Below are 11,983 nucleotides of genomic sequence, written 5' to 3'. Positions count from 1 at the left end.
AAAACGAGTAAGAACTTTTTGCCTGATAATTTCCCCTTCAATTTGACTTGTAGTAACTCTAAATTATTATCGTTGCAGGATTCAGAAGTGAAAGATTGTAGGATTTCTCTTGTCACCCTTACAATATCAAAATCTTCCGAAACACAGCCCCATGCTTTCTCCTCAAAATAATGGCTCACCTCAATGTCATTATAGACTAGTTGGGCAAGAGTTGTTTTACCCATTCCCCCCATACCAAGTATGGGAATAACAGAGAGCTGAGCATTACTCGATTCACCGCTTAACAACAACTTGACAATAGCCTTTTTATTTTCTTCTCTGCCATGAGTATGACCTTCATTCACTAGAGAAGTGGTGGGCACCCTCGGTCTTGTTGCTCCAGTTCTTCCCAGGCCTGCATTTTCTCTCAACTCCAGATCTTTCTTATCAGTCACTATATTTTGCAGTCTTGTATCAATCTCTTCAATCTTGGACCGCATTGTGGTAGCAAAACTTCGATTCGAACCAATACAAGCATCAACGACCTTCCGCACCTTACTTGTGCTGGGTTCAGGGTTCAACTTGCGTCCCAAAGCTTCAGTAGCAAACTCGTCCAAGATGTCGTCCACATCATAGGCCAAGTCTTCCAGCTCATCCAACCAGATCTTCACGAGCCTGTTTGTCATCTGCTTCTCTTCTGCGTCATCCAGAACTGCATGGATCTTCATCAAAGTTGTCCTCCACCTCTTGAGGTCAGCATCAACTTTCTCTTCCTGAAAGAACTTCAGCAGATCATAGGAAGTTAAGTTGTCAAACAGCTTCCCAAAGAAAGCGGATAAAGCAGCATCTCCAATTACAGACATGATTCGCTCGTGGAAAACAAGGAAATACTGAAAATGAAATGAAGTAACCAAAGTGACACTCCTGATCTGAAAATTGAGTTCGGAGAGAAGACTGAAAGAGGTTTACTTTGATCTGCAAAGTCTTGCAGTGGGAGACTTTTCCACAGAAGAATTGGTGGAGGAAAGAAAAGAAAAAGAAAAAGATATTTGATGAGATTGGGTAGAAACGGGTGGATGAGAAAAAAAGACGAGAAAAAAAAATATTGGAATAAAAAGAAGACAGAAAAGAGGGAAGAGGGTTTGGTGGGTTTTTTTTTTTTTTTTTTAATTACAATTATACTAATCCACAACAAATTAAAAATAAAATTATACTAGCCCATAACAAATTAAAAATAAAATATATCACAATAGTTGTGGTGTGAACGTCAAAAGAAAATTAAATTTATCAATAAAATATTAAACTGGACTGACTACAGTTAAAAACAAAGACTTACGAAAATATCATGATATTTTATTACACAGTTGACACCATAATTTCACAATAATTTTAGAATGAAGTTTATTTAGCAAATTATTATTAGTTCTTATTTGGAATTACTACTAACATCACAATTTTTTTTAATCTATCATTAATTATTTGTTACATAATTTTTTTAAAAAAAAAATAGTTACATAGATTTTGTAGTGAAATTTTTTGTGAAAATATTGTACCCTTATCTATCATTAATAACTTGTCACATGATTTAAAAAAAAAAACAATTACATAGATTTTATTGTAAAATTTTTGTAAAAATATTGTATCCATAACTCGCATTGTGGCAAAAAAAAAAAAAGTTTGAAAGTAGCTATTACTTTACAATATTTTCACAACAAATTATAGTGGTAAGTTGTTTTTTGTTCTAATTTAATTCACCACTTAAATTACATTTTTACCTACCCATAGCAACCAAAAATAACATGCTGTTTAGAATTTGTTATAAAAGGTATTGTGAAAATGTTGTAAAAAAAAAAAAGTGCCAAAACGGACCTATTCTATGAACGTAAGATATACATAGTTTTAAGAAAAGATTATGAGAATTGGATAGACACGTGTATTGCTGTTAAACTGCTTTTTATTTACTCAGTTTGAGATGAAGAATCCTAAGTCCTAAGAGCATTAGCATTGGAGAATGCTAATGCCATATCTAAGAGGAATTTGACATTTTAAACCTAAAAAGCCTCCTGCATTAGAGAATGGTAAACAGCAGTATTGCAAATTTTTTTGCAATACTGCTACAGTACAATTCTAAACATAGAATTGTACTGTTCACATAATTGCAAAAAAATAATAATATTTTATTCTCCTATTTACCCCGGAATTTCTCTCTCATCCCTCTCATTTTTCTGTGCTCTTCTCACTCTTCCTTCTCTTTCTCCATCTACTCTCTCCTCTCATAAGCTTCATCGCCAAAATTTCTCACCCATCTCCGAAATTTCTCACCCATCTCACACGGCCACTCTCTCATCTCTCATCGCACGGCCTCTCATCTCTCATCGCACGGCTTCTCTCTCATTGCACCGATGCTGGGTTTTGGATTTTTGAGGTTGGAGGTTGGATTAGCATGGATTGGCGAGCTGGGTTAGGATCGTTGGGCTGGGATCGGTTGATGGTGGGTTTGGATCGGTTGATCGGTGGGTGGATCGTTTGGGTTGATCATCGGTAGCTCCGATGGTGGCTCCGATGATGATTTTTGGGTATTTTCGACGGCCTGGATTTCAAATCAGCGGCATGGGTTTGTTAATCGGTGGCTTGGGTTTGCTGATCGGTGGCTTGGGTGGTGGGTGTGGTGGTCGTTGTTGGCTCCAATTGGTTTGATGGTTTGTGTGTGTGTGGCTCTGTTGATGGTTTGTGTTTGTGTGTGTGTGGTTTTGTTGTGGTTGGGTTATGGCTGAAGTGGTTGGTTATTCTGGGTTTCCGATGGGTGTCTTTTTTTTTTTTTTTTTTTTTTTTTCCTTCTGTTGTGACGCTGGGTTTTTTTTTTTTTTAATATGGGTTTTTGTTCCGGTGGGATTTTGGTGAGCAGTGGGCAGTGGTGGCTTGGGTTTTTCTAGGTTTTTGTTCTAATGGGTCTGTGTGTGTCACACAGGTGTTGAGGGAGAAAGAGAGGAAGGCTTTGTGTGTTGAACCGGTGTTGAGGGAGAAAGAGAGGAAAAAAAAGACTGTTGGAAAGCCTAGGAAAACAAAAGTTTCGGTTAGAAAAAAAATAATAAAGAAAGATTAAAAAATAATATTTTAATAAAAATAAAAGTTTGGGATGTGGAGGTATTGTAATATAAGATGGTATAAATGATAAAGTGATTTTTAGAATTGTAAAATAGAATAGCATTGCAATTTTCCAATGCTAATGCTCTAACATTTAGGGATTATGAGCATGATATAAACACATACGTAGGCTTTTACATTGCTTTTATTATGCTTAAGCATTGTTGAAGACGGCAAGTTTGAAATGCTGGAGCAATTTTAATGTTTTGAGTTTGTTTTCATAGTTACTACTGAGTTTTCGCTTATTACTTACAAAAGCTTCCGTTCCGACTACTATGATTGTTTTTATGTTGTGTACATGAGCTGCTATATCTCAATTTATTGACATCTAGATGCTGAAATTGGATTCCAGATCAAAGTGGGTGGATCTTATAGGAAGTTTAGCTTTCATTTGAGAGGTTAGACTAACTTAAACCTTAATTTGATTCTCTCTTTTTGATATTATTTTGTCCATAATGTTTTGTGCATTAATCTCAAGTTAAAGATCGGGTTTTATGTACTAGACTTAATGTTAAGTATCTTGGGGGCAGTGGCAATATGTCGATATATGGTATGATCTTTGTGTTAGTGAAAATGCAAGTACTTTTGAAACTATTAGGATGTGTATCTTAGTTAATCAAGTTGCTGTAGTAGTAAATTCTTCTTGAAGCGAACTTGCTATGTTGTTTAATGATACGGTTTTCTTAATCCCTTGTAATAGCTTGGAAGAGTAAGCTCCCTTTAGCTTGGTTGGCCTCATAATGGCTCCCAGATTAGGCTGGCCTAGGCCCAATTTCTAGCACAATTACTGACATGATTCACTTGTGGGAAATAAGGAAATATGGGAAATGAAATGAAGTAAACAAAGAGACAATCCTCAGAAAATGGGTTAGGATGGGAAGAGATTAACTTTGTTATCGGTATAGTGTTTGTTATTTATCAATTGGTGGTGTGGCTGTATTCTTCACCCTTCACAGTTTCAAAAGTAACATAAAGAGTAAAGGGAGTCAATCTTGACTGCTTTATTGATAGGAAGGAATCAAATAAAGCAGACCACGCCAAGAATGAGTATGATTGCATTATTGGTCGCTTTATTAAGTGCTCAACATGTGCTCCCCAAAAAAAAAAAAAAAAAAAAAAAAAAGTGCTCAACACTTATGGAATCAGCTTTATATGTTGGTAGCATATTCTGAAAGTGCTTTGGGCCCAACTCCGTCTAGTCCGGTCCACCAAGTGGGTCTTCTTCTACAAAGTTTGGGCCTCCTTTGTTTTCTTTTTGTTGCAGAGGGTTTGAGGTGTCAATGTTAGAAGGGTTTTGTTGGGATGTTTGTTTGGACTGAAGAATCAATTAGTTCTACCTCCAGCACAATTCTGAAGAGGCTTACTTTGTTCTACTGCTTTATTAGTATTCACAAATACTATTAGTGCTCAAGACTTTTGAAATGCAACCATGATTAATGCCACTTTTGGAATCTGATAAAGTGATTAAGTTGATTAATATGTTGGTAGGAAGTTCTTGTAAAAAAATAGGGTGTAATACATAAACTTAGTGTATTATTGATAAATTTGACATGTGTTAATTCCATCACCAGCTTCGTTTATATATACACAAGGAAGCATCACAAAAAATAGCTAAACAAGACTAACCTACTAGTTTGATATAATTCTAAAATATTTGATTAGGTCCGTTAGATTAAATGATTGAATTCACCATTTTATAATATTTTAACTTTTGAGATAATAGATAATTTATTGAGGTCAAGCTCCATTATGTGCACAGTCTAGTGGAAATTATGGATTAGTAAAAAAATAAGGTAGTAAATGGTTTGGTATAATGCTGAAATATTTGATTAGATTTGTTAGATTACATGATTGAATTAACCATTTTCTAGCATCTTAAACTTTAAGACAATCAAAAATTGATCAAGGTCAAGGCTCCATTAAGTGCAAAGTCTAGTGGAAATTATGGAATAGTAAAAAAATTAAGGGAGTAAAAGGTTTGGTATAATGCCCTCCCTGAAAAGGAGGTGTCCAGCCACACCTTTTAGTACAACAACCATGTTATGACTTTCACTCCAGTCACTAACCCTGCATCCAAATATTTCAATGGCTGTTTTGTTTCTCCATTCTCTAGTGTCCTAAACAATTGGCTTAAAACAGAATCATAAAGTCACATCTATGGATAAAACCTTAATTATAATGCCAGTTAGCATAGAATTTGCTCAATTATAGTTGTGATAAGAAAAGAGACTATCTATGTGTCAATCAACTGTGTAGCATTACTGTAAGCTACTCATTTAATAATGAGATGAAATAGCATCCCACTATTTAACTATTTAAACTCTATTAAATTATAGACTATGTTCTCCGCTCCAACCTAACACACTAACCAAGATCTCTTCTTAAACCAAACATCTGAAATTATCTGAAGCCACCATGTCTATCCCAAATCTGCAATGAACACTCTGAGTTAAAGCTGAGATCCTTTACCATCTGTCCGGATTTTATAGGACCTGGAAGGCCTTTCAAGTTAGGAGATCTTTGCTGGTAACCATTAGTCTTGCCAATCCTGCCACCACTTGGCACTTCAGTAGTAACAGAGGATATGAGAGACAACTTATTCTTATATGGTGAATAGCTTTCAGAGCGTGTATCGAAATTCCCGAGCCGTGTTTTTGGTGAGCTCATTGATCTCACTTTTGCCTTTGCAGATTCAGTTACAGCCATGTAAGTTGGAACAAGAGAGCTTGACAAAGTACTATGATCTCCCAATGAGCATCGCCTCCTATGATGAATTGATCTTTTGGGAACAAATATTGGAGAATCCAATCCTTCAAAATTATTCTGTCCCTTTACATTTCTTAGCTTAAGTTGTCTTCTTCCACAGTCATCGGTTTGTCTTGGATTTGAAGTCAAAACTGAGTCCAAATCTTCAAGTTCTCTACTTCTAGTAATTTGTGTGTCTACCCATTGGTCCAACCAGTATCTCCATCTTCCGTTTACCTTGTTTGGATCTGTTTCTGCCGATTTCTGAATAATTTTTCAGTTGAAAGTATCAGTAATTGAACCAAAACTTGAAAAATATATAATTAGAAGATTATAGAACAAAAGGAGCTTACCCGATGGCTAAACCAGTATTCCTTTATTCGTTCTCTCTTATTTATGGCCTCTTTCTTACTCATAAATAATGCATCTGCCTCTTTCTTTGACAATACACTATCATTCCACCATCTTTGATTGTTTGTGTCTATCTGAAGATCATAACATTTTGCCACCCAAATGTTAAAGACAGAATAATTCTTATGCTATTAATTAGACCAGCAGAAGACTAATGTTATAGAAAGAGAGGAATGGGATACAGACTTTTCTTTTTCATCAGAGTTATGTTGTTCACATTAGAATGAGTCAGTTCTTTCTGCATTCCATACCCTTGTTATCTTGTCTTTCCAATTCTGCAATTCTTTACTTTCATCATAACTCCAAGTGCCTTCCACCGTTCCAAATCTTCTTGTGCTGGCCTGTGACTGAATATTTACAATAGACTGCAAGCACTTTAGGGTAGTTATAGCTTGGCGTCTTACAGCTCTGCCTCGAATAATAGCTTGAAGTTTCACAATTCCCCTCAATGCCCGCAAGGCTTTACTTGCCTGCAAAACCCTCCCACATATGTTGATTAAAACTATGCAATCTGTGAGAACTAAAAAGAAAAAAAGGTCTAATTTGTGTCCATACCAAATTCCTGATATATGTTTTCTTTTAACAGGCATTACTTTATCATATACAAAGTGTCAGACATTTGTAAATTAGCAGAGAATAAATAAAAGTTGAGAAAGGAGATATGAGATAGAGAGTGCTTGTTTAAACTCACAAGGTAACCCCGAAAGGCAGACTGAATTCTAGTAGCAGCAAATTCAAGGGTTTCTCTCTCACATTGATGGTTGGACTGAGTTGCTTCACCTTGAACTCTAATGTCTGAAAACTCTTTCACTTCATGTTCACATTGATAGTCAGATTGAGGGTTGCCAAAACTGAACAAAGAGGCAAGTCATTTTACCTTTGCTGGCTTTGAGTTTGTCTCTCTAATAAAGAACCTCTTCACTATGTCGAACCAGCTCTTCTTCTTAGCCATTGGGGAACCAATAAATCACATTGGTCTAAGAAGGTTTTAATTGATTCTGCAACTGTGCTTGTACGGTTTCTGGTAGTACATATATGCATCAGTTTAGAAAAAGAAGTTAGAATACCAATGACAATGGCGAGTTTCTCTGCGCTTTCTCTTCTTTGCTTTTTTCTTGCCATTGTTGGATTTGGATTTGGATTTGGATTTGGATTTGTTAGGGTTTTTGTTGCTGGGATTGTTGATGGGTTTTTGTCGCCGTCGAGCCACCACTATCGAGTTGAAGCAGATCTCTAACCGTCGCCGGCGACCTGGAACAAACAAGATGGAGAGGGTCGGTTCACTTTGTTTGTGGGTTTTCAACAAGTTTGTTTGTGGATTTTTGAATTTGGTGAATCGTCCCATATAAACCTAGAGTGGAATATGTATAGACAATATGTAAATTTAAAACCTTTTATGATGAATTTGTAAAATTAATATATTTATATATATTTATTAATGTCAAAAAATTAAAGGCAAAAAAAAAAGATGTGACGATGACGTGAAGAATGAAATTGCTTAATAGGAGTCTAGAATTTTTTTTTAGATAGAATATAGATGAGATTAAGGTTTGGTGCAGAACTTACCAAGTGCAATACTTTTCAATGACTAAGAATAAAAATCCAAGTGCAATACTTTTCAATGACTAAGAATAAAAATTAATTTTTATTCTCAAAAATTTGATAAAAAAGTTAAAAAAAATTTGAGAGGAAATATATATAGCTCAAAAAAAAAAAAAAAAATGAAGCATACCAATAAGGACAACTTCGTCTACCCAATGTCCTTACCTTAATTTTTTTTTTTTTGGTAAATTATCTTCACCTTAAATTATATATATATATATATATATATATGTTTGAAGATTTCTTCTTTACTGGTTTGGTCACTAATGAGGGTATTGATAAGGGATTTGGCCTTAGCTTTACACTCTTTCTGGAAATTACCTCTTTTTTCACACATAAAACATTTTCCTGATGTTTTAGGTATGAACTTTCCTGTGGATTTGGATTTTCCTTTCTTATAGAAATCATCAGTTTTGAACTTCTGTTTTCTATAATACTTAGAGGCTATTCTTTTCCTATGAAATGAACTGATATAAGAGATCTCTTTCAGCCAGAAACTAAAATTGATCATCAGCTCATGGTGATAAGAAAAGAGTTCACCCCTGATATAGATGCCTTAAGTAAAGAATTTGACTCAGAAGAAAACAGAGTCAAAAGAGAAGCCTATAGAGCCAACCATACCAGAGAACAAAAGATTGAAGTTTTGGAAAAATGGAAACTATTCATGAAGGAGATATCTAGCAATGTCCCTTTCTTCGAATACTTTGAAAATCATTTTGAATGGCATAAAAAGTCTTGTGTCATCACCAAAACCAACTGGACCACAAAAGACACCAAAGGTGTCAAGAAAACTGTCAGGTCTAGTCATCCTCCCCAGGAAGCCATACCCTTTAATCACCGTGGTACTGAGAATATAGTTGCCTCTCCCTTCAAATACGCAGCCCCTGAAGAAAAGGTTGTCAAGAAGGTAATTAAGCAAAACAACTATACCAACCAGTGTTTATGAGTCATAGGTAGACAACTTGAGAGGATAGAAGATCGGATAGATAATAAGGTCATCCTCCAGCCAGGAAGCCTTAGCAGACCTATCCAGACCTTAGAAAAGCCTTTGGTTAAACTCCCAACAACCAGACAAACTAATCTCAGACCTAAGGATAAAACAGCTTTAGAAATCGTTGCCCAGAAGCTTGAGGAACCTGTAAAGAAGGAACCAGTTACCCCTTCACCAGACACCACCTCAACTAGTAGGGAACAACGTAGAGATAACCAGCTTAAGGTTCTTAAAGCCCATAAAGCTTCTAGCTGTTCTAGCAGAACCTCCTCATAAACTGAAAAGGAGATAGAACGTCTAGAAGACCAATTTCGAGGATTACAAGTAAAAAGACTTTACCAGCCCAAGGTAAACCCAATCAGCCTGACCAAGAATTGGTATCCCAGACCCACACCCCCTGACCTCTAGTTCGAGGAAAGGAATGCCCAGTTCACAGTATCCACTAGTAAACTCTATGAATGGAACATAGATGATTTATCAGAACAAGAAATCCTAAACAAGATTAGGCATATATATATATATGGGTCCGGCTTGTGTCCAGTGAAAGTTTTCACTGGACACGTTGGATCTTGGACACGTGTCCAAATCTTGCCCATTGAAAATTTTCATTGGACACAAGCCTTGCCCTATGTGTGTATATATATATATATATATATATATAAGACGGGTTTAAATTGCACCTTTTTTGAGATCGTTGATTTCTTTTATATCTAAGGGTGAAAAAACACATATACTAGTGTCATAATTGTTCTCTAAAAATTAGTAATTTAGGTATTAACTATTCTTATTAAAGGGGCAAAAGATTGCATTAATTCCCCACTCTCCTCCACGTCATCATTTTCTTCCTCTCATCCTCTCTCACATCTTTCTTCTTGCACTATGTCCTCTCAGGCCATCACCATTGATTTCTTAACAATATTGACTTGAGGTACTCGAAAATTTTAGAAATATATGGCCAAAGTCACAATTGTTTTAGAGAATGATTGTTGAGGCTAAGTACTTCTAAAACTCTCATGACAAATTTTACTCTACTGCCAAAACACAAAACTCAATGGACGAAAAAAAATTTCTCTTTTTTTCAGGCCATATACTATGGTTAATTAATGGCAAAACAATACTCCTTCCATAATAAATGAGTTCACAAAATGGTAATCATGTTTATTAAAACAAAATAAAGACCGCTTGGATTTACAATTTAATCTTGAGCATTTTATGAATGGTGGAGGCCTGAAAGTACATAGTGCAAAGAGAAAGATGAGAGGAGGAAGATGATGATATGGAAGAGAATGGAGAGTTAATGATGGGTTTTTTTTTTTTTTTTTTTTACTAAGAAGAGTTAATACCTAAATCACTAATTTCTACAGGGGTTGAGTTCAAGTTACATCTGGTGTAACTCTAAGTAATGTTACACCACTCAATATTTATTAATTGGATGCGAATATTAACAAATCCACCGTTAGATTACATTATATTTGTATATTCTTTATACTTGCAAAATTTCAAAGTGATCAAAAATTAATATCCATGTTATCAATCAATTGTTAAAATTCAAATTTTTGTAATTTAAAATAATGCATAAAAGATGAGTTTATGGATTAAATGGTAAATAGCATCCGATTGATATGAAAATTGGCATGCATGTTAAGAACATATAGAACATGTAATTCAACGGTTGAATTTTCAAAATATTAATTCAATAACAAGTTATTGGGTGGTGTAACATTGCTTAGAGTTACACCGGGTGTAACTTCAACCCAACTCTTTCTACAGAGTAATAATGGCATTACTATGAGTGTTAGATGAGAGGAGGAAGATGATGATATGGAAGAGAATGGAGAGTTAATGTTGGGTTTTTTTTTTTTTTTTTTTTTTTCTTTTAATAAGAAGAGTTAATGCATAAATCACTAATTTCTACAGAGTAATAATGACATTACTATGAGTGTTTTTTGACCCTTAAATCTAATAGTAATTAATATTTGCCTACAATTCTAGTTGTGGGGGGTAAAAGACTAATAGGTCCATTTCAATATCTATACTGGGCCAGGGGCCCAACCTATGGAAAAATCCCTCCTCGGCCATGGGAAAATCCTCCTTGGATGGATATTGCCGAGGGTAAAAGAGATAACAGACCACCGGTAGCGAGACTCCAGATAGTTCCACAGGGCAGGGAAAGCACGAAAGCAGAGAAAAACAACGGAAAGAATGGAAGCGTCTAAGGGAAGACTGTCATTATTGCATTCAGTACCTTGTGCCTGACACAGCCATACTTCCCTGTCCTTACAACCACTCCCAACAACTGGAGGTAGGGGCTGATGGGACAAATACCTACCCTAGAGACCCCATTCAGGAGGAAGGAAACGACTATAAAAAGGGGAGTAAAGACAAAACCAGGAAAAGGGGAGAGACCCCCAACACGCGAGAAGCACCAGAAAAAGCTCATCGGATCATGCTGAGGACCCATTCTCTCTGTTAAACTCAGCCTATGGGGAATACCTTGGTGGTCGTTGTTCTCACACCAAAGTCCAGCTCTTTGACCCACTCTCTACAAATTCGTTGTATTGAGCTCACTGGTCTAAGGTTCCATGCATCTTGGGCTTGGCCTAAAAAGATCGTGTCCCTACACTAGTATTTAGAAGAAATTCTAGTATTACCTAAAGTTCCAAGAAACTTTCCACTCCTCCAATTGAAACTCTATTTATCTCATTATTTGTTAGGATGCTTTAATTAGGTGAACTATATTATTTAAGTTTCAAGATATTTAAAATTGTAATCCTACCAAAATTTATTACCAAAAATTTCAAGACATATAGTATAAAATTTAATATATATTTTTAATTATTTTAATAATCTATTATAAATTTTATTTTTATATAATAAAACTTGCACAATTCATATTGTCCCTAAGTCAAATTGCTCTCTCTCTCTCTCGATATATGTATATCTATATCTATTGCTCTCTCTCTCTATATATATATGTATATGTATATCTATATCTATATAATAACTAATAATCGAAAAAATTTGACTTTTTGTTGATTGCGCCTCATTGCGCCATATAGCTATATAAATGACTGACGCATTTATATCTAAAAACACTAAAACAATATGTGT

General features: G+C 35.3%; 3 protein-coding genes across 38 annotated transcripts in view; all 3 read right to left on the bottom strand.

Moving 5' to 3' along the window:
- LOC126724227 (putative disease resistance RPP13-like protein 1) overlaps positions 1-11,983 on the bottom strand; it is a 248,182-nt gene that overhangs the window by 10,741 nt on the left and 225,458 nt on the right. The gene's annotated exons all lie outside the window — the stretch shown is intronic.
- The window catches only part of LOC126724225 (putative disease resistance RPP13-like protein 1), a 285,952-nt gene that overhangs the window by 128,187 nt on the left and 145,782 nt on the right, over positions 1-11,983 (bottom strand). The window lies entirely within an intron of this gene.
- Positions 5,310-7,150, bottom strand: LOC126724236 (protein IQ-DOMAIN 11-like). Its single transcript, XM_050428734.1, has 3 exons — positions 6,531-7,150; positions 6,222-6,353; positions 5,310-6,132 (listed from the first exon to the last, which is right to left on the bottom strand). Exons 1-3 carry the CDS (start codon positions 6,867-6,869, stop codon positions 5,524-5,526), a joined length of 1,080 nt encoding a protein of 359 aa, XP_050284691.1. The 5' UTR covers positions 6,870-7,150; the 3' UTR covers positions 5,310-5,523.

Source organism: Quercus robur, chromosome 4, assembly GCF_932294415.1.
Source record: "Quercus robur chromosome 4, dhQueRobu3.1, whole genome shotgun sequence".
In the NCBI taxonomy this organism is placed as follows: Eukaryota; Viridiplantae; Streptophyta; class Magnoliopsida; order Fagales; family Fagaceae; genus Quercus; species Quercus robur.
Note: the sequence above shows the minus strand (reverse complement) of the source record. Positions and strands in the feature narration are given on the sequence as shown.